This window comes from Psittacula echo, assembly GCF_963264785.1.
Source record: "Psittacula echo genome assembly, chromosome: Z".
Classification (NCBI taxonomy): domain Eukaryota; kingdom Metazoa; phylum Chordata; class Aves; order Psittaciformes; family Psittacidae; genus Psittacula; species Psittacula echo.
The window spans coordinates 94,726,937-94,749,926 of NC_137742.1; the positions used below are offsets into that span (position 1 = coordinate 94,726,937).

Sequence of the window (22,990 nt, forward strand, 5' to 3'; positions counted from 1 at the left end):
CTTATCATAATGTATCTCTACATCTAAAGTAAAATCTACTCAAAAGGAAAAAAATCTAGTTAAGATAAAACAGTAAGCTTGATAATGCAGCAGGATTTCCATGAAAGTATTTTGACTGATAACAGACAGGACCACTTCTCTCTGAAATGCAAGTTTAACACTAACATATGAAGTTACTGCAACAACTTTATGACTTCAGGAAAATCTTGTACTTTGAAGCCAACTCCATGCCAGTGTTGAAGGGGCTTAGACAGTACCGGAACAGTCTAAACACTTATCTGAAGCATTTTTCTGGGTACAAACAACAGACCTGAGGTAAAGGGAGACGGAACACAAAGTAACTCTGTTATCTAACCTTCTACATGTATTGACAAAAATGCCTGCATTCCTTCTGCATCACAGTTATAGCTTTGGTAACCTGATGCAGAAAATTATCTATGGAATAACTCAGTTCTGAGGAATCATTATTGCCTAAATGTTGCACTATGCTTACTTCAGGTATCATATTCCTAGCTTTTCCTTCTTTCCACCTACTGACCCTCAGATGGGTTACAGAGCTAACTGAAAATTTAATTTAAACTCATTTCTGTCAAAGTGCTCCATTTCTCAGTGGAATGTTTTATAAGAAACACTTTTAAGAGAAGATTGTTGCTTTTGAATCAATATTTTTATGTCAGGCTTGATAAAATAGAAAACTTCTTCAGACTTCTCATCACAAGAGATACTGCATTACTAGTACAATCTTTAAGGACTTTGGCTTTGCAAAAAAGCGAAATAAACTTCAAGAAAACAAAATACTTTTCATTTGCTTTTCATTTTCAGTAACACCTTATGAAAACAGGAATAACTGCAGTAAACTATAAGTATTTTAAAAGAAACCACTCCTACTGAGTTGATACATAAATATTAATGTGGTGACAAGAAATTATTTGAAGTGAAATTGTTTTCATAATCTATTAAATATATGATGCTGGAGTTACAGTAATTTTGCCAACTTGCTTTTTTTAGTGGTATTCACAATTTCTAAGGCAGTGTTAGAGCCACAGAAGAAATAGATCATACAACGTACATATTTCATTCTTATTTTTAATCAGAGAAGGTTCGTATGGCTTCCTATAAACCTCTATATGCTCACAGTCCAGATGTTTTTGTGCATCTAACTCAGAAAACGATACGGTTCAAAATCTGAAACATAGCTGAGTGAGGCTCTTGTTACAGAAGACATTGCAAACCCAGGGGAATGACAGCACCCAAGCAGAGTGGTTACTATAATACTGCAGTGGATATTACCCCTTCTGGAAGTATGGAAAATACCTGCCCCTGGTCTGCTTCTGGAAGAGGTGAGGACTCCCAGAGTTCCCAGTCAGTGTAATAGTCAGAACAGCAACTCGCTCAAATAAATTTCACTGTTAAAGGACCTGATCCAACCCTAAGATAGGATATCTGAGCTGACAAAGGCATATAAAGGACTGTCTTGTGTCTTCTCTTCAAATCACTAGGGCTTCTGTTATGAATATCAACTGGTTTGAGATTTTGTCTGCATGGTTAACAAGTACATCTGAGAATAGATTCAACTGAGTGTTATCTAAACTGATCTAGGTTCTGGATACATGCCCAGACATTTATGGTGTCTGGTTTAAGTTTTTATTATTATTCAATGTTGTTGGTTGGTGATGACACAAAGATGTTAACCAAGGTAATCTTTAAAGATCAAACTCAACTACCTGACTTTTAAATTAAAATATTTTTAGCCAATAGACATTGCATATGTAAAATAATATCCATGATGGAAAGGATGTTTAGGATATTGCCTTCCCTGCCTTTCTGTTAAATTATTTCTATTATTAATTACTAGGTGTTGATTCCATTATTCCAAATCTTGATCCATTCCTTCTATCTGTTATATGGCCTGTTTTATGACCTATTTAATGACCCTTTTACTGGAAATTAGAGAACTGGCAATTTCTTTAACCTATATTTGTGACTTTCCATACTTCCAACAGACTACATAAATCAGTATATTTTCTAAAGTTTGAATTTGAAAGATCATGCAACATGAGGTAAGCACTATTCACAAATGATGTTATTTCTTACATTAAATTGTACTGAGATTCAAGCATTTCCAAATATGTGTTACAAAACAATGCAACAACTAATAGCTGAAGAGCAACATTTTTCCTAGAAACAATCTCAATGGAAAATATTTTTCACTAGTTTATTACAAGATTTACCATTAAAACTATCATATAATGTCCACTGACAAAAAGCTGCACCAATTTAGAAGTGTGAAAGTAAACAGAGAGTTTTAAGCAATATAAATGCCCACAGGCACATTCTCCTACTGCTTTCACCCAAGTACATTTGAAACAGGTTAATGCTAAAACAAAATAAGTCAAACTGAAATAAGAGTGGGTTGCATTGACTGAACTAAAACAGTGCTAGCCTGTGTGTGAATGAAACCTCACTGTTATGTCTAGTCTTTGTAATAAGACCATACGTAGACATACTTTCTGTTTGTTTTGGTAAGTATTTAAACATAATTTAAATTGGATTTAAGCCAGTTTGGTTTAAACAATATGTAGAATGGCTGAAGACTGGCTAATAAATGAAGTAAAATGAAGTTATAAAACAAAACATAAAATAACTTTCACCTTACTAAATCAATTTTTAAATGTTCAAAGGACACAGTAATCTCCCTTTACGTTTTCTTGATGACACCAAAAAGCAAGAAGGGCACTTCTTAAGGGTGTGAGTTCAGTGACAGAATGTGAACTTTTTTTTTTTTTTTTTTTTTTTTTTAGTTAGGAAATATAACAGAATGTTGTGGAATGGAAGACCCCAAAATATCCATATAGGAGAATGTCTGGAACAAAGCTAGTTTTTATTTCCTCTTTATCCTATTATCCTTATATTGGTTCCTTTATTTTGCATTACAAGACAATGCTTTCTAGAGTTCTTTCAATGTTTTTGCAAGTTTTTTTTTTCTTAAATACGTAAAAGACTTTCTTAAATACTTTATATTATTTCTTTTGGTATTTCACTTTCTCACTCTGACTTCTGTCTTCACTAAGTATCCTGGACTACATTCTCTTTTTCAGACTTGTTATATTTGTTTTAGATGTTCATCCATTTCTACCTGGCACAGAACCAGTTTTGAAGAGGAGAGTTCCAGGCTGCCTGGTTAGCAGAAGGAATGCGGTAGTGTTGCTGTTCAAACACGGGCACGCGACAAAGTTTGAAACATTATTTATTGCCAGAATGTAATAATGAAATTATCAGCTGGTTTGCTGATACGAACAAAACAAACTATCTGACAATCGTGTCATTAAACAAGTAACAAAAGATAAAAGCTGCAGGTTTCTTGGATGCCCCCTCCTTAGGCTTTTTAAAATATTCCCTAATAGCCACTTTACCCCAGGCCAGAAGAATATCTGAGCAACAGAGGTCTTCAGGAAATATTCAACACACACAAATCACAGAAACACAGCTTCAAATCCAGCTTATTATCAAATCTGACAGTATTATATTTATCAGCTTACACAAAACCTGGAAGAAGCCCTGTTTCTGAGTTATGGGTTATGGACATTTAAGAGAAGCCCAGCTGGCAGTGAATTTTTGAAATTTTTACATTTTTGTAGGAGCTGATTCAAAACTTTTAATTTCAAATAAAAAAGCCATGCCAAAGACACTGACTTTTGTATTACAAAATTGGGGTGTTGCATTTTGTCTTTGGTTTGTGTGTTTTTCTGTTTTTGTTTTGTTTTTTTTTTTTTAATTTTAATTTTGGCAGTGGCAGTACAATTTGAGACAGCCCCACACCCCTTTGCAAAAGTTAATGCAAAAGAATAATTTTTGTCAAGTATATTGGAATATTTCAGGTGAAAGTCTCTAACCCAGTTGAAGAAAGAGCTTTAGAACGCTAATTACTAAAAACAGAGACATGCTTATATTTCTTACGTTTTCAAACAGGTAGAATGAAATTCAACTTCAGAGAGAGGCATGGTGCCAGCAAATTATACACTTTCATTAGAAGGGTGGGAAAAAAGGCAGGGCTACTATACAAAAGAATGGGGTGCAGCACTCACACAGAAAACCTAGTATTCATTCTGCATTTATTCAAATATGTTATCATATGCAGGAACACCGCTACTTTAAAATTACATACCAGTTTCATCTAAGCATTTTTAATTAGGTTACCACGAAAATATTTGCTATCTCTTCACTAATACCACTATTGTCGTTACTCAGAACACACTGCATACACTTTCATTTACATCAGCACAGCGTCACTCCCTCTAGTGGGTAAGAAACAGCTTACACAGACAACCTGAATTTTCATACAAGAGAGAAGCACTCCTGCAGCTACACCAAATGCAAGTACACTTACTGGAGTGCAAGACTTCCATCACAGCTACAAAGAGAACCACTCTGACTACTAGAAAAATGTGGGTTTAGTAACCCTGTTGTTTAATTTGGCTTCCTCAAGTTTCCAATGGCCAAAAAGAGTTACCATGAATGCAAATATTGTGGCAGCAAGAAAAGCATTAATTTCTAGCTTGCTTTCACTTCCAAGCAGCATGGTAGTTTTAGTTCTCAGCTCAACAGCAAGTTTTACCAGCCAACAAGTATTTCACAAACCTGATTCTTCCTTTGCATACACTGGCTAGATACTAAACTCAAGTAGTATTAAAATCCTATGTCTTTTCCTGCCAAATAACTTATTTCATTTGCATACTTGACAAACCTAGCTCTGGAAACACTAAGGCACGGTCTAATGTTTACAAGAACTCATTTCAGCAAATCTTACTACATAATCACATAATCGAAAGTGAAAAAAAAAGACATCTCAATATGTACTTTGAATTTTTTTGACAGTTATATGCTTAGATATGTAAGATCTGTATAGATAACGGAATTGTAGAATACTGCCAACAGAGAAACAAGACAGGAAGAACAGGTCAATACAAAATAACCTGTTATATGCATTTTTCTGTATATATTACTTTCTAATGCATAATTATTACATCCTAGTGCATATATTCAAACAAATTGGCTAAAAAAGCCCAGCATCAGTTTGCTGCAAATAATGTTGCAAAATTCTTAAAATAGGAATGACTATCAACTGATAGATATTTTACTCTAATTGATTTAAGTTACAACCTGACTCTAAACTGTGAGATGCCTTAAGCAAGGGACAGACACTCTTACCTACAGCAAACTAAGGTACTCATTAGTTCACAAATTGTTACTCTTCGAATAACATATCAAAACTTCATCTGAAATTATTTGGTAATTTTTAGATTGTTGCAATCTAGACTGGTAAGTAAACAGTCCACTGAATCACACCACAGAGAAAATGTCTGGCAATTACGTTACTTGAAAGACTATTAACAGAACAAAATTGTTAAGTAGCACATTTCTGAGAAAGTGACATTTTACAAAAAGACAAAGGTATACATTTTTCCACCAAAATCTAGCGCTGCTGTCATCAACAACCCAACAAAAGCTACAGCTACCTAAAATGGAAATGAAAATGTTATGTATGGAAATATTCTCTTATAAAATCTCCTTAGGCTTCACATGTATTAATGTATTAGTTTGCAAACATTATGATCAAAGGCAAAGCAACAAATACATCCTAAAAAGTTTTTAGTCAGATTTTTATTAACGATATACAAGTAGCAAGGCATAAAAAATTAATATGTTCAAGCCTTGAAATGTCAAGTGTAATGAACTCTAGCTCTGCTTACCTCCTTTGCTTTTTGTTTCAGTCTGGCTTGCTCTGGGTCTTCTTGCCTTGAGCGACTCTACATGTTTAAAAAAATGGGGAAAAAAGGTTAACAGATGGTTTAAGAGCCCCTCATCTGTTGCAGTAAGTTAAAAAATAACAAAGAAAGGGGAAGAGGATACAAGGTGTCAAAGATGGGATGCTTAAATTCACAGAAGTGCAATTTTAAACCTGTAGGCCTTACTCAAAAGACTGATTCAGTTGCAAGTAAGATCTACCCTTTGTTTAAATTAAAGAAAAATAAAACAAAACAACAAAAACAACAACAACAAAAACCCAAACAAACAAAACGCCAAAAAAACCAACATGTTTTTGTCAATGTTAAAGTTTCCATACAGGTTAGGTTTCAATTATCTAACACAAACAAATTCAAGAGCAGAAGTGACACCCTTTCCATTACCCGAACCTTTTAATTTAAACTCCTTACAGTCACTTATTTTAAAATTATCTACTGTTTTCAACTAAGCTTTTATTCAGCTGTTGGTAGAGAATGTGGAGAGAACAGTTGTAAAGTCACCCTCCCAAATAGTAGATCCTCATAATACAGCTGTTGTTAGCTGTATGAGCTTACTTTGAGTACAGCATACAAATACGCTTAAGTTAAACTCATTCATGCACTAATAATATTATAATGTTATAATTTTTTAAACTGAAGAAATATTGCAAAATGGCAACTTTAATATTTTCATTCAAAACCAAGAACAATAGCTCTAAAATACCACTAAGAATAACTGCTTAATTACAATAACAATACATAACCGTACATTTCTTGGGACACAAACTAGTTTACAACCATATGTTAAAACTATTAACTTCTTATTTATGCTCACTAGGCATACTCAAATTGATGGAATTCAAAACTCGAGACATAGATAATATGTATATATAATACATTATACTTTTCAATGGCGTGATTTGTCAGGATTCAGAAAAGGTTGCACGAAAAGCTGTAAGAAGCTGCAATAAAATCTGTGACATCCATGGAAAACTGTTGTCCCTGATACCTTAAAGATGTAATTGTTTTATTTTGGCATTTCTTTGACATTTAAAGTGATACCATTTACACAACTCCTAAAGGAATAAGAATCTCTATGCCCTTTCCTATCTACCTTTCTCTGCTTCTTCTCTGCTGAAGATAAACGTAAAACTTGAAAGAATTTTAGCTTGCAAACTTTGATTTTTTTTTTTCCCTGTTGTTTAAATTTTTCATAATATATTCTGCTCAGAAGTTAAAAAGTCCATTAAGAAAACCAATGGGAGATAGGTTTTAAGGGTAAGAGGACACAGAGTATTGTTGATGTATCTGGAGAGAACCTTGCCTATGATCTGGCATACAGGGCACCAATGACACTGAATTCTCTATCCTCTTTTTATGTTTGTTTGGGTTTTTCTTAAACTAGGATTATTTTTCAGCTAACATATCACCCATATAAAACACACTGATGATAAAACATGGCCAAATTGAACAATAATGAGATTTTTAGATATGCTTTACTCTTCCAGTATGCACATTAGCTTCATCTTCCACTACCACCTACAAGCAATTTTGTGCCTGTTGGCATAAGAGGCAGTTTGACATGATGGAGTAAAGTAATGACAAATTAAAATCTGTAGGTAAATTAGACTCTCAATGCTGTAGTTGTGCCAACCAAGAAAGGAACTCCAACTTAGCGTAGACTGAGCTTCCTTCTAACTGCTGTGGCCAGACAATAAGAAAAATGTAGATAATTTGATCACAGCAGGTGGGTTGGAACTAGGTATCTTTAAAGTCTTTTTCAACCCAAATTACTCTGATTCCATGATTCTATGATCTAGTTAACATTTAAAGAACAAAAAGGCATTTCATTAAATACGTAGATCTGCCAGATCTCTATTCAGTACAGCAATTACAAAGAACATGATTATATTTATGCCTTTTAGGTTAAAACCCAAACAAAAAACCACATTCAATGAGTTCCTTATCCAGGAGACAGACTTAGGTGAGTATTTATGAAACTAGCTGAATTAAGTCGTTGCTCTGTCAATTTTGTGATGACAGTTCAATTGTTGTGTGCCTCAGTTTCTCCAGCATGATGTACTGAAAATCCTATTTAGCCCTTTCAAGGGTTTTGATGATAAATTTATAAATGTGCAATGAACTTCTATTGCCTTCTGAGTCTCAGTGAAAGCAGTACAGAAATAAAAAGTGTTGCTATACTACTGTATGAAGCTGAATCATTTGCCAAATGCAAAGTACGAGTTAAAAGCACTTCAGCTTAAGGAGAAAGCAGAGTGTCTTGGGAGAATCAAACTAAGACTTCTAATATTGTTACCAACTTTTGACAAGAAAGTTGTAGAAAGTAGTCATAGCTGTAGAAGACAGAATCCCAGAAAACACACCAGATCTATGCTGTGTTTGGGGACACTGTAAGAAAAATTAAAGCAACAGATGCAAAGTAATACTGCAATTTTCTGGACTCTGTAAGTGAAGGAACAACTCTGAAAGTGCAACAGCTCATAACACATTTAAAAGTTGGGCCTTCCCCCCCCCCCCTATTCCAGAAATTGACCAAATAAAAGTAGATCTGGAATTCATGGCACTCTGAAAAAGCAGAACCCAAAAGCAGACAAAAAAAACGTATGACCTACTCTGTGTAACCTCCAGCTCATTCACAGTAAATAAATAATCAAAATCACTGCAGAGGTGAAAACAGGTCCTCAGCTTCTGACTGATATTAAACACATGGAATTTTTCAGTTAGGAAGATTTAAAATACCAGGTGATGTTTAGATATACAAACCCAGATTGAAGGTGAAGGTGGAATTACTTTTATATTCAGAATAACGCAATGAGTTTCTAGTTCTTGCTTGAGCCCACACCAAGTAGCCTTTTCAAGGAGCTTTGTTTCAAAAAGTAGAATCCCAGCTTTACATTGGATAAGTCATTACTGGTATAACTAAGTAAAAAAAAAAATTAAGGAATTTAACTGTCATTTTCTGTTTCTTTTTGTGTTCAGATACATTTTAATAGACTTTTTTTTTTTTTTTTTAACAGATTGCTAAGACTAAAATACCTTCCTGCTGACTACCAGGTCAGTTTGCAAAGCAGTAAGGTTCAGAAATAAAATCATCAGCATATGGAGGCTAAAATGTGTAAAGTATAAACAAAGACTACTTTACTAATTCTTTATGATCCTAAGCAAATTATAAAAGGCTTCTTCAAAGCCAATGCAACACAGATTAAAGCAAATATAAGCAAACAAAAATGCCAAGCTTAACAGAGGTGCTTAGATAAGCTTCAAAAATGTCACTAGCTTCTCTTTACACTCCATTCCACATATAAGTGCCTTTTCCCTTCTCTGAAGAGTTTGAATAATTTTGCTGTTCCTCAGCTCTTGTAGTGCTTGTTTCTGTGCCACCATTTTCACTCATCAATTATGTTAACATTTTATACTTCCAACAAGCTACTGACTAATTGTTCTTTTCTTTTTAAATTCCAGTTTAATTTTTTTCTTCAATATCATCTTGTATTTTTGGTTTTTTCTTGTTTTCTCCTTTCCCTCTACCATTCAAATCTTAACATGCTGCAACTCACCTGTTTTTTGAAACATATTTTTCCAAAATATTTTAATACACCACTGCTTCCTTCCTCTAAAGCTTTGGAAACACCCACCAATCACTGACTCAAATAGGTTAAAGGACTTTATCACAACTCCTTTCCTTTAAGCTCTCTAATCTTCATGTCTAGATCTCTAAATAAAGCTAGGTTTGTGTAATATATTTTCATGTTGCTGAATAAACAACTTTAGAAGCAAGGTAGCTTCCCATTATCATTTTAGAAAAACCTAGGACTGATCATAACCCTATAATACACTTCTAAATACATCAAATGCCATCTCCTACTAAGAACTTATTCACCAAACCAGGTTTGTTAACATGACTCCCAAACACAAGCCATTTTTATTAGATCAGACAGCCTGATATTTTAATTGTTAAGAATGAAAATGCTTTGTGTTAAAGAACTTGTTATCTTATTTATCTGAAAACTGCATAGATCACATTAGGCCTATGACAATATTAGACTTTCAAAATATGAAAAGCAGTGTATGTTAAATGTGCATATTCAAAACACATTAGAAATATGCAGGCTCATTTACATGTTACCAAACTTCATAATGTTCCAAACCTCAGCTTTTCTCCTTGCTTCTTTTAAGGAAGAATACCACAAAGACATCCAATTACACCTGTAATAGTGTAATTTTAAGAAGAGGTTTTTGTAATTCATAAAATTTTCTTAAATTAGAAAGTAATGGGATTTTTTAAATAATGGTATCTATTATTCACATACTACTTAAACATATGCAGCAATAATTTTTAAAATTGGAGGATATTTTGTGTATCTTTGCAGATGGGCAGACTAATAACCCTTCTGATGTATTTAATTGTGACCATTATCCAGTATTTTGTTGTAATTTGTAATGTCAAAGATGCTTTGCTACAAATGTTGTTACATTTTTTGACCCACTAACAAAAAATGTTTCCTATCAGATTTATAATAATTTCAAAGTCTCAGCTTGTTAACCCTGTGTTAAAAAACATCTCAAAAGATCTCTCCTCCTAAATACACGTCTCCTGCACTTAGCAACATCTGATCCCAGTTAAGGCACTTACAACTCTACTCCCCCTTCCCACTACATACACTGGAAGTCTTTAATGCTTCAAATTCATCTTTTTTCATTAAATAAAGTTAAGAGTCACAACTGCAGGTGCTGTACTATTGAGAGTCACTGCTGTGCCAACAGTTTCAATTTTAAACCTATTTTTCCCCATTGATGACATTAGAACTTCACCCACGGCTGTACCAGCTTATAACTTTCACTTTTAATTAAAGAAATTAAATTGGCAACATGAAACGCTTTGCTTTCACATTAGCTTTGTTAATAAAAAGTGAAAGTTAAAAGCAGCATAGCTGAGGGTAAAATCCTATTCAGAGCTACGACCACAGTGAGGTGGAATGCAGGAATGGAGGTCTAAAAAAATTATTTATTTTAAAATCATTAAAATTGCAGTAACAAATTTCTAAAAATTCAGAAAATTATCTCAAAACAATAATTCCCTCCTTACTCTCTTCGCATCAGAATTGAGTTATAAGTTTCCATTCAGAGAGTACTTCTCACAGAAAACTGCACTGCATCCACTGTACTCTCAGAAGAGAGTGAAAGGATTTAATTGGCATGATGACTGAACCCATCTATAGCTCAAAGAGGCAGCCTCTTCAAGTAAGGAAATTTGCATTGCCCAAGTTCAATGATCTCTCTCCAATAAAAAAGCCCTTCAGCCTATGGTACTAAAAAGATCACTGTCACCCATAAACATTAATTAACTTTGCAAACAACACTAAACACTTTTCCACTTACTTATGTAATTATTCTTTTTACGGAATAGAAATATGACTCTCGTAGGAGTTAAGATAAGACCCTAAAACTTGACAGGCTTGCGTTACTAATACAGAACACTCAAAATAACAGACTAATGGAACATACATATATATTGAAAATGAGTTTTCAAAATTAATCTGATAATAATCATGCATTTAGCTTATTTGAGTGGATGAATTAACACAGTAATTCCACCACGATTTGCTTTATTATATAGATTATATCACAGAAAATAGATTTTTCTGAAAACACGGGCAACCCCACTTGCTAACAAAGCACCTCTTCGCTGTATTAAGTACCATCCTCTCAAAAAATTAATTCAGAAATAAAACCAACCAACCAAAAAAAAAAATAATTAAGTACTATCTCCTATTCCTCCTGCTGCTGGAAATATTTCAATTATTAGCCCAGAACCAGAACCTCATTCAGTTTGACACACGCAGCCTGCATTTTCCAGGTTTTGGAAATAGCTATGAAAGCAGCAAGGAACATACCTTTTACTATAGCAAGACTGATGCTTTTGGTTTTGTTTTTGCTTTTTAAGAAAGTCCATACAGCACACACCATGTCAAACATAAACTCCTCAAGTGATTTTAGTCTGGCTTTTGACCTTTCTGCAGTCTTAAGATTTTCCTTAGCTCTTCTTGCAATTTCCTCTACGTCACCAAAGACGTTCAAAAGATCTCTGCTTCTTCATACACGTGGAAACAACAGCTAGTGGGTTCTTACTAGGAAAACAAATGAGGGAGAAGAGCTGATTATCTCCTTTAAAGAAACTGCACTCACTGTAAGTGCTCAATGTAAGTGCTTTTGACCTTTCTGCAGTCTTAAGACTTTCCTTAGCTCTTCTTGCAATTTCCTCTACGTCACCAAAGACATTCAAAAGATCTCTGCTTCTTCATACACGTGGAAACAACAGCTAGTGGGTTCTTACTAGGAAAACAAATGAGGGAGAAGAGCTGATTATCTCCTTTAAAGAAACTGCACTCAATGCAAGTGCTCATATTCAAGACAGCCCTTCCCTGTGATATTTTTATTTTACCCAATTATTTACTTATCAGGAGGATAACCCAGAAGTAACGGTAAATTGTGTGTTGCATTGCTACTATAGCATAGTATGATTTTTCCTTTCCTATCAAGTGTGTCTTCCCTCAAAATACGTCGCTGAAATGCAAACATGAGTCATTCTTCTTTAAATTGTGGTACGAAGTTTCTGTTTCTCTAGTACTTACCAGGCATGGGAAGTAAAATTTAGTAATATTCTCTCATTCAACAAGCCAAATAATACTGTTATTCTGCTTTAAAGATACTCTTCTAGCTTCACACTTATTTTTAACTTGGACAGCGACTTTTCTCAGATTGGCAAAAATTTTAAATCCCTTTTGGAACCTAACTTTTTTTGATTCTATCTCCAATCCAATTTTATCTTTCTCCCAAAAACATTTTCTGAAGCAAAATCAACCCCATCTGGGTGCTTAGAAATTCTGCAATCACATCCTACTATAACAACTGAAATTATGGTTGCAGATCAATCAGAACACTAGCGTCAAATTTTCGTTTCTCCTCCTAAAGAAACCAACCCACTACCCAAAACAACAACAAAACCTGCAAACCCAATACTTTCTTACCCCTTGCTGAATTACAATGCAAAAATTACCAAATTAGTTTCAACGCTTCCCAAAGACTCATGCTGACTCCCATTTCATTTCAATCTATTCCTTTGGTTTTTCACCATCTTTTCAGTTGATTATTTTGTTAAGTTTAATTATTTAATACCATCCACTCCAATAGCCAAAACATTTCCTTGTCTTACTCTTTGTCAAAACCTGAACTTTGGCTGCTAACAAAGCTCCAAAGTGTAAATAATGAAAACAGAATTTTCACGGAACAGACAATAGAAGAGATACCACTAGCAGGCAATTTCGAAACTCTTCCTAAAATTACTCTGCTGAGTAACTTTAGAAATATGTTGCAAAATAACACACCAAAACATGTGCAAGATAAAAAAAATCTCTGTTCATCTGAAAGGCACATTAAGAAGCTGCAGTTATAAATAAAAAAAATCTGATTTTTAAATATAAGCATCTGTAGAAAAAAATCAGAAACAGAAATTTCATTTTAAAATCCAAAGTTTTCTAACCTTTAAACACACAACACTGTCAAGGTGATAAACATGCCATAACTGGGGAAAAGACTTCTTTGCATAGTGGGTATTTCAGTTTCCAGAGAGTTTAACTATTACTCTTTTTGCAGACACAAATATCAACCACCAGTCCACAAACAGACATGAAATGGTTACTGATCTTTATCACGATTATCAGGGCAGCTGGGGCAGATTTTAACTGTGTCCATGTAATACCTGTGTCACTACAATTACTGCATTCTTTCCACAAAGACCTCAATCTCCTTACACCATTAGGCAAGTACATAAAAGACAGAAAATTCTAAATCCTGAGTAAGGAATTAGTACACAGAAATTCAGAATAAAGATCTCAACAGTTACTGATATTATTGTACAGGTGGTCTTAAGTTTGAGCAGCACCCTAGATTCAAAGGAAAAAATGAAAAATCTATTATTTCAAATAAAAAGTTGTAATCTGACCATATTTTGACAAACTATGTCCTATGTAAGTGGTGCAATAGGTTGTCAGTCCTTCAGAACAGAATGGCTGAGAGCCAGCTGAACAATCCAGAAAGAAAAGACGCTATCAGCATAAATTCAGTTCCAAATCAGCATTTTCACTTAGATCACAACATTGCATAAGCACCTCCCAAAAGGTTCACACTACCTTTAACTTCTCTTTCTGAACATTCATACTAATCAATCAGCATTGCTCTTCCATGGCTACTTTGTGGTTTGGTTTTGGTTATTTAACACCTTCAGGTATTTTTCCAGTACACCATGTAGTTACACCAAGCTGGCTCCTATCACTTTCTGGTTATAAAATTGATTTATGAATTCATTAATAAAATTTCTCCAAATAGGACATTCTTATATTTGTCTGTTGTAGAATTCTTTAATTTGCTCTGTAATCTATAGTACTCAAACATGTTGATCATGTATTTATTTCCTAAATTTTGAACTTCACAGGAGATTATTCAAGTCTAAAAGAAACAAAAAACCTCACAAAGATTATCAAATCATGAAGTCATTCAGGTTGGAAGGGACAACAGGGGAAGTCACCTCACCCAACCTTAGATCAGCATATATAAGGCTTCATGAAGTCAGGGAAAATGTTTTGAAGGATTACAAGCTACTGTATTTTCCTCAATGTCCATTAAAAACCACAACCAACATAGCAAGCAGCAAGATACACAGAAAACATAATTCATCAAGATGTATTCATTGAATGAAGGAAACAGGATAAAGAATGAATACCTTCTTTTTTAGTAAGCATTACTAATCTTTTTCAGTCTAAACATTTAAAGAGTATATACATTACATGGAAGTTTGTGGAATATTTAACAATGTGAACAGTCACAAATTAAGAGTGAAAATGGGACAGATTAAAGCAGTTAAATTGAGAAACAAATTTCCAATATAAGCAAGGGTAGGTTATTTTTTGGTTGGGTTTGTTTTTTTTATTTTTTAAATACCTTAATTTATAAACATCAATGGCACAAAATCAGGATGCTAAATCTTACCACTGAGCGTTAACTTGTTCTGTATTGTATCTTCAGAATATACAATACATAATTCAATGAAAATGCAATTAAAATTGAGATAACTACAGGATAAACTTATTTGCAGTTTGATATGATATATATAATTAAATTTTTAGTTACAAACAGGAGATTTCATCTATACCTCTACTCTCCTGAAAGAGTATTATCTTAGTTTAAAAATTCAGCCTTTGGAATTAAAGTTAAAAAGGAACAAGCCCAGAAGAACTGATAGCTAACAGAAGACAGGCATGGATCAATAAAATAAAGCACTTATATAGAGGAGGAACACCAAGAGGGACATACAGTATTTAAATTTAAATAAATGAATGAACAAAACTTTTCTAAAATAAGAGAAATCTAGTAACTCAGGAAGTAAGAAGCCTAAAATAAAAAAAAAAAAAAAAAGAAAGAAATATCCGTAAGAATTTACTGAGTTGTGTTTAAATACCAGAAGTGCAGCCTAGGATTTTCAAATGGCATAGAAATCCTGGCATCTATTAAATTTCAAAGGCAATTGTGAAAATTATTTCACCATGCTATTCTGAAAATGTTAGCCATTGTCTCCCATATTCCCAAGAACTCATCAAATTCAGAGCTGTATCTTGAAAAATGCAGGACAGTTCCAGCTGGATAGGTCTGTAGTCATCACAGATAAGATAGCATGACTTAATGAATTTAAGTTGTAACATCACAACAACATCTTTTTGTTATAAGAAAAAAGAAAAGAAAGTATTTATGAAACAGATTTTATGAAATTAAATAATTGAAGTCTATGAATTGTTTAGTAGTTTAAAAAAAATAGAGCAAAACAGATACCTTGGCAGCCTTCAGCAAGATTTCCCTCTCTTGTTCATCTTTCCTTTGCTTTTCTAAACGCTCCAACTGTTCAAAAAACTTTAACTGTGATCGGACATCTGTAGATTGTTCGTACCACTCATCATCCTGTAAAGTAAAACCAGTGTCTTTTAATGCGTTTTAATCAAGACTATGTATTTAAAGAAGACTATAGGTGCTATACCTTAAAATCTTCCCATTGTACTAACAATAAAAAAAAATAAAATTACCATTTTTTTTTTAAGCTCAGGGGAACGCAACCAGCCTGTGGTTAATAATGCAGCTAAATTTAATTAATATCTAAGCAAACTGAAAAAAACAGGGATTAATTTATTAGCAAGAGAGACATCAAAGAGTTAAAGCAAACACTAATTAAAAACCCTTAAGATGCTCAACTTTATTACTGAACAATCCTAGTTATAGCATATAAGCCTGGCATTTGTACAATATACAGTACCTGTATTTGTACTCATCTTGAACTAGTAACAGACATGATCAAGATGCAGCATTAAAAAATAAAAGCATTAAAGCTAAAAAATCAGTTGAAAATAAGCCTCCAATTACTATTAGAATAGAGGAACTTTATGACAACTAAGAGCATGGAAGCGTTCCTAGGACCCAACAAACAACAAGAATTTATGACATAATCAACAGGGTGAACACTCAGAATGTCAGTCAGAACAATAAGTTATTCACATTACTTCCATCATATTAATCTGCTTAAAACTCTCCTTTCTGACTGTAACGCTATGAATCAAAGAAAACCATTAACCAAGAAACATACAGAAGACAATGAAAATTGGAGACAACACTGTGGTTTTCCCCTAAGAACCTTTAAATGCATCTTTGGCTTAGCACAGACTAAGCAAAGTGTTTTCTTCTCAGATGCCGTCCTAGGGAGAAGGAAAGAAGGATTTAACACTGCTGAAGCTGAAGAAGAATACTGGGAAGAAACAAGGAGATTTACTTTTAATCCAACATAGTAGAATGTATTTATCAATTGAAAGGAAAGATGTAAGCGCACACAGGCACAGTGGACTTCAAGGGTTTTTTAATCTATTTTTCTATCACAGTAATGTTAATTCTAGTCACAGATCCTAGCTAATTTTTCTCAAAAATGCCACATGTAATTAGTCCAACTGTGATTCAGGTTTGGGAAATAGGTGGGCAAAGGTACAGTCCAAAGTTTTTTGCGCAGGATTTCACTCAAGGTTAAAAAAAACACAATTAAACAAATAAACTCCCAAGCAAAAGAGCCCCAAACCAGAGCTACTCAGTGTATATATATGCTGCAGAAATCTAAACACAGCTTAGACACAACATACATCAATAGTTATTGTAATCTTACTTTTACACCAGTTTAACAGCTATTAGCATCTTATTTAGAGTATTTCAAATTTATCAATAAATATATTCGCTTTATTTGAATTTCAAGCTGGTTTGCAGAGTCTTACTTAAAATTCCTCCCTGGTTTAATATATCTAAATAATTCTAATTTTCTTTAAGAATTCAATCACTAACAATGGAATCAAGAGTAGCATTTTATCTTGAAATGTTCTTTTTAAACAGAGCATAATTGTTTAACTACAGTGCAGAATTTGCAACTGAAATTTATTTGCTGGTTTAAGACACATTGGTAGCTTTTGTAAAAATATTTGTCACGGACAAGGATATATAAATTTACCATAGATTCCTTTATATTGAAACAATTTTGATCCAATTGAAGGATACCTTGGTCAGAAAAGGAGACATCAAGAATTAACAATCTTAGTCACAATCAATAAACAGAAATAGCTTAACAGATATTCCATGCTAGACACTTTAGCAGAGAAGATGAAAACATAACTCTGTCATACAGAAGGAAGACAGATCTGGCAAACAGTGCTACCATCCTACACCACCTTCTATTTGCTGAGATGGACAAACCTGCCTTTAAAACACACTTTGCACAGAGAATGACACAAAACATCTACTGTATGTTATGAAAAAACAGCATCACACTGCATCATTCAGTAACATACAGAATACCTTTCTTTGTACACTTACTTTGTATGATTCCACCCGGTGCTGGGTTATCATTGTTACTTTTTCTATCACTGTTTTTAATCTGTTTTGTGTTGCATGGGAAATAAAAGTAACCACTTCAGCTGGCACATCAGTAATTCCTAGTTTTTTAGCTAAAGCAAAAAACAAAACAAAAGAGAATTAGCTTACCCCCCATAAAAAAGACACCTGCTAAAGATCATAAAGTCACAACTTCATATTCCTGAACAGAAATATCTGCAGCAGTGTATTTATATGGCTTTGGTCATACATTCATGACTCCTTGAAAAGAGGTGTGACTACACTTCCAAGTTTGAAAGAGATAACAGAGCTTTTTTTTTTTAACCACTTAGAAATTTAAGCATAAGAAATTTTACTGAAGTTTATCCTTGTATATTAAAATAAAGCATAAACAATTTGAATTCTCAGGTTTTCTACAAAAGAAAAAGCAATTCCTTTATTTTCAGAAGCAATAGTGCAGATTAATTTCAGTGTCAATGAGATGAGGCTGCAGCCCAAAGCATACTGTTGCTTACATACTTTAGCCTATGCTACTGGCATACTAGTGATAATAAAAGTTGTTTAGGGAAAAAAACTAATAGTTAAATACAAAGAAATAAAGTCATATTAACAACAGTTATTAAGAAATACCAGTTGTCCCCAAACACTGCTAAAAGTCGTATCTGTAGTTATTCGGATATTTGGTATTTTGTGCTAAGTTTATATGAAAAGCAAGCTCTCTACAGTCTAATGTATTAATATATTAAGAAAATACCTGAGGTACAGAAACAAGATTGTGGGTAACTCTTAAGAATTCCTAAATGCATCAAAATAATTCCTGAATATTAGATATAAATGTGTAGATATTAATCTAAGCTATAGTCCTACAAAGACATAGACATAAGTAGTGCCAGTGGGACAGTATTCTGGATAGAAAACTCCGTGTCCACAAACATACATATATATATATATATATATAAATAAAAAAATGCACATAAAAAAATCAGCAGTTCCATTTTGTACGGATTCTTGGACTTGACCCACCACAGGGGGGTTAACACTGTGATGACACTGAATCAGTTTTCCACAAGATTTTTAAAAACGTTTGTGAATATGCTTGTGACACGTACAAAACAGCACACGAAATTCGTTTGAGAATATTGTGGAACGCGTTTCCTGAGTGGCTAATTACAAAAGTAATCCCCGTGTGCAGGAGGGTTCCGCGAGCTGATACAAACCTGAGAGGCTTAAGAACGAGTATTCATTTTGCGAGGCATTTTGTGGCCAAATTCAAGAGGAAGAAACCGTCACATGTCTAAAAAATGAGGGCAAACAAGTGAGCAGCGGTCTTACGGGGATGTATACGTCTGTTATTTCCATGATGTGATCTGAGGCGAGCTGGCAGCGTTCACCATCACCCTGGGCTTCTGTCAGCGCCGGGCTGTGGCCGCTCCATCAACCGGCTGGGGGCGCTGCGGTGGCCCCGCTGAGGTAACGCCGATAGCCTGGCGCGGCCATGGATACCGTGGCCTTCCCTTGCCCACCTCCCCTTCATCTTCTGATCCGCGGTGTCTACTTCAATGCGTGTTTTATTGCATCACTACAGCACACCATTCCCGCGCTTCCCAGCGCCCTATGCCATGTAATTCCAATATTAACAACTTCAAAGAGTCATTAAGAAAATTATCTCTTCAGCTAATTTAAGCCACCAAAGACTACACGCCGCACGTGTTACCTGAAGGATTTTAGCAGTACGCACATACGCTTTTTAACTGATTTCTGCTTTATCAAGGAAAGAAATTACATCTTTCTTTGCACCCAATTTGTCTCCTGTAATAGAGATGGAACTCCGCTGAAGTTGCTGAGAGCTGAACATGTAATGGAAAGCAGACGTACACATTCAGATCCCCACGCAGCAACTGTTACTCATGCAAATTAAGTCCTTGAAGTCGGTAAGACTATTCATATTGGTACAAGCTATTTGTGCAAGTCAGACTTGCAATATCAAGACCTACTTGAGCATGCACCATTGTATTATGCAAAGATGTGTAAGCAAAGCTATCAAACAAAAAACCCTAGTCTGAAAGGTAAAATGCAAGAAAGAAGGGAAATTTAATTAACTAGTACCCAGAAAACAGGTTTGAGATGAAATATTCTGCCGAGTATTCCAGGTAAGGATATGAACGAGTAACTGCTAAAATAATAATTCTTTGAATTTCAGCAGTGTAACTACAGCTACCAAACTGAACATACACGATCCTTTCATAGTGAAGAATTATCACCACTTTGGGCTTTCCACAATAAAGGTTTTCTTAATTTTAATGACTTTTGTTCTAAGTAAATTCAACCATTATATGGTTTGTTGCTTATTCAGCTCATCAGAAATTCACCCATAATCAAGGGACTACTCTCCAAGATGACTGGTTCCTAAAGATTCTTGCCCTATATCTTCATCATCAGCCTCTTTAATATCCCAGTAACTTTCTACTCCTGAACCCCCTCAACACAGTATTTTAAAGTTCAGAAAACTACCCGGAGGCCAGTTATAAACATAGTCCCTCAGGAATGTGTGCTGGGACTTCTCCGTTTTTATATGTGTCTCAGGGACCTGGAGGGGCAAGACACGAAGCACCCCCATCAAGTCTGCAGCTGGCACCACACTGAGTGATGCCGGTCAGAAGGACCTGATGAGCAGCCAGCTGGAACTTCATGAAATTCCAGAAGGACAAATGCAAAGGAATTAACTCTATGCCACAATACAGGCTATGAGCTTCCTATCAGAGCCGCAGCACTAATGGAAAGCACATGAGAGTCTGGTGGTCAGCAGGCTAACCAGGACTCAACAGTGCATCCTGGCAACAATGAAGACTAACAGCACAGTAATCTGTATCAACAGCAAAATGGTAGATCAACAGTAACCAGTACATCAAGGGAACAAACTATTTCTTTTAACTCAGCCCACATCTAGAATCCTGCAATCAATTTTGGGTCACCCTGTACAAAACCTGAAAACACTTAAATCCCCAGAAGTCACCAAGACAGTTACGGTGTTGGAGCATATGACTTAAATGAGGATGATCTGAGAGTTCTTTAGCCTAGGGAAGTCTTAAGGGAGAGGTCATTGAGAAGATTGAGCCAGACTCTTTATTGAGGTTCTGACTGCATATGGAGAAGAATTCCTCATTATGAAGATGATCAAGTACTGGCACACTTTGCACAAAAAAACTGTAGACTCTCATACCTTCCAGGTTTTTAAGACTCAGCCAGACAATGCCCTCCTAAGCAACCTTGCCTGTATTTAACGTTGACCCAGCTTAGAGCAAAAGGTTGGGCTAGATGATCACTCAAGTTCTCTTCCAACCTGCGCGATTCTGTGATCCCTGTCCTCCTGCATAGCTCCAGCTTCCTCCTATGTTCCTTACTGCACAATGCCCCAGCTCCCTCATATGTCTAGGATCACCCCCTGGCATGCCGCCTAGTACATATTTGTCCAGCTTGCTAGCTGGGCACAGCCTGCTCAGCCTGAGGACAGCCTGAGTAGTGTGTACAACAGCACTGATTGGCAGCCAAGCAAAACAAAGAAAAAGGTTCATTTCCCCCTCGACTGGGACACACGGAGGAGCTATCTAGCTGCTGATTTATCAATGGTTTCAAAAGTTACCTGAAGGGACAGAGAAGGCAGATGAATAGAATGTTCAATCATTTAAAGCCAGCTTTCTCTGGAAAACAGGCTAAGGAAGAAAGAATACAAAACAAATTTCCCCAAAAAAAATGAATTAGTGTCAAGAAGCCAGACTACAAAAAAACCAAAAAGATAATTTTTTAAAAAATCAGCTTGTCACGCACAACATTTATCATGTGTGGAAGCATCATCACATCTTCCCTGCTATAAATAACATTAGTTATTATAGTTATTATTAATTATTATTAATTATTATTATTATTATTAATTATTATTATTACTATATTATTAGTTATTATCAGAGGCATCAAAATCAACAAAAAAGCAGTCAGTTGAGTCACACTATCCTATATGAGAAACATGAAGGATAACAAATCAATACCCCCAAACTAAGCAAATTTCTAATCTGCTAAATACTTACAGAACAACATGATAAAGCCTACCTACATATTAATTCTTAATTACATGTTTGGAAGCTTCAATAGCAAACCACGGTTCAATCAGCATTTAATAAAGATCTACAGTATACAAGATGACATGCAAAGGAAATGTAAGTTCTGTAATTTTTTTTTTTTTTTTGCTACGAATACACTGTAGTCTATTTAAAAGTTTGAGATATTGCAACAGAGTTTCTATAAAGTTAGAACTTGTATGTAAGTTCCAAAAACCTTGAGGGGAAAAAACATTCAGCAATATTATTCTGATATTGGCATATGTGTCACTAGCACAAGATTGTTTTTTTACAAACATAAAGGCACCTAAACCTTGTCATTGAAAACTTTCAGGTCCCAAGAAGTGAAAATTCTGAGAGTGCTATCATCTGCTTAGATACCTGAAAGGTACTTGCTTTGCTGCACTTTAAAAGTTTAATTATATTTTATTGATCAAACAAACTGAAATAAATCGTAAGAAGAGTACTGCCCTATTTGAGAAGCAGAAGAAAAATACCATCTTTGCAGATAGGCTTTCAAAGAATCAAAAAGTTACTTTAATAATTTATACTTTAAGAGGACTGACAGGATTGAGATCAAAGATAAAAAAATTATTTGTAAAACATCAGGTCTGACTGATTATTGATGTGATAAATTATTGAGTGCCTGTATATAAAATGTCTTTACGCTTACACTTAAAACAGAAAAACCCTGAAGAACTGGTTTTAAACAGTTAAACAGCATGTATTTAGGGCTTGAATTTGTCTTGTCCTTCAACAGAAACATTGGGAGAATGCGTAATTAGTCTCTATTTGCCCTAATCACAGGTCAGCCAGAAATGGAGAAAGCACTCTCTACTATCATCTTAAAACCAGGAGCAATTCCTTAAAGAACTTATTTCATGCTATAGTTCTATGTATGAAATACTGGCCCAAGGTGCAACTGGAACCAGGCTTCTTAGGTCTAGACCTCTTCTGCTATTACAGATGGCTTGCATACTACCTAATAGAAACAAATCAGGAAAGTTCATAGCCTTTGTGACATGATTTGTTTAAATTTTTATTTAACCTCAGTGACATCAGATGTAGAATAACGCAACAAAGATGCATCTGGTCATATCTATCTCATCC

At 34.7% G+C, this 22,990-nt stretch overlaps 1 protein-coding gene across 1 annotated transcript in view; it reads right to left on the reverse strand.

Annotated features, from left to right (window-relative positions):
- Positions 1-22,990, reverse strand: part of LOC308231476 (transcription initiation factor TFIID subunit 4-like) — a 146,575-nt gene that overhangs the window by 68,281 nt on the left and 55,304 nt on the right. The window contains exons 11-13 of the mRNA XM_080636953.1: positions 17,751-17,881; positions 15,687-15,812; positions 5,751-5,807 (exon numbers count right to left, since the gene is read on the reverse strand). Of these exons, the coding sequence (XP_080493079.1) occupies positions 5,751-5,807; positions 15,687-15,812; positions 17,751-17,881 (314 nt within the window). The remainder of the gene's footprint in view (positions 1-5,750; positions 5,808-15,686; positions 15,813-17,750; positions 17,882-22,990) is intronic.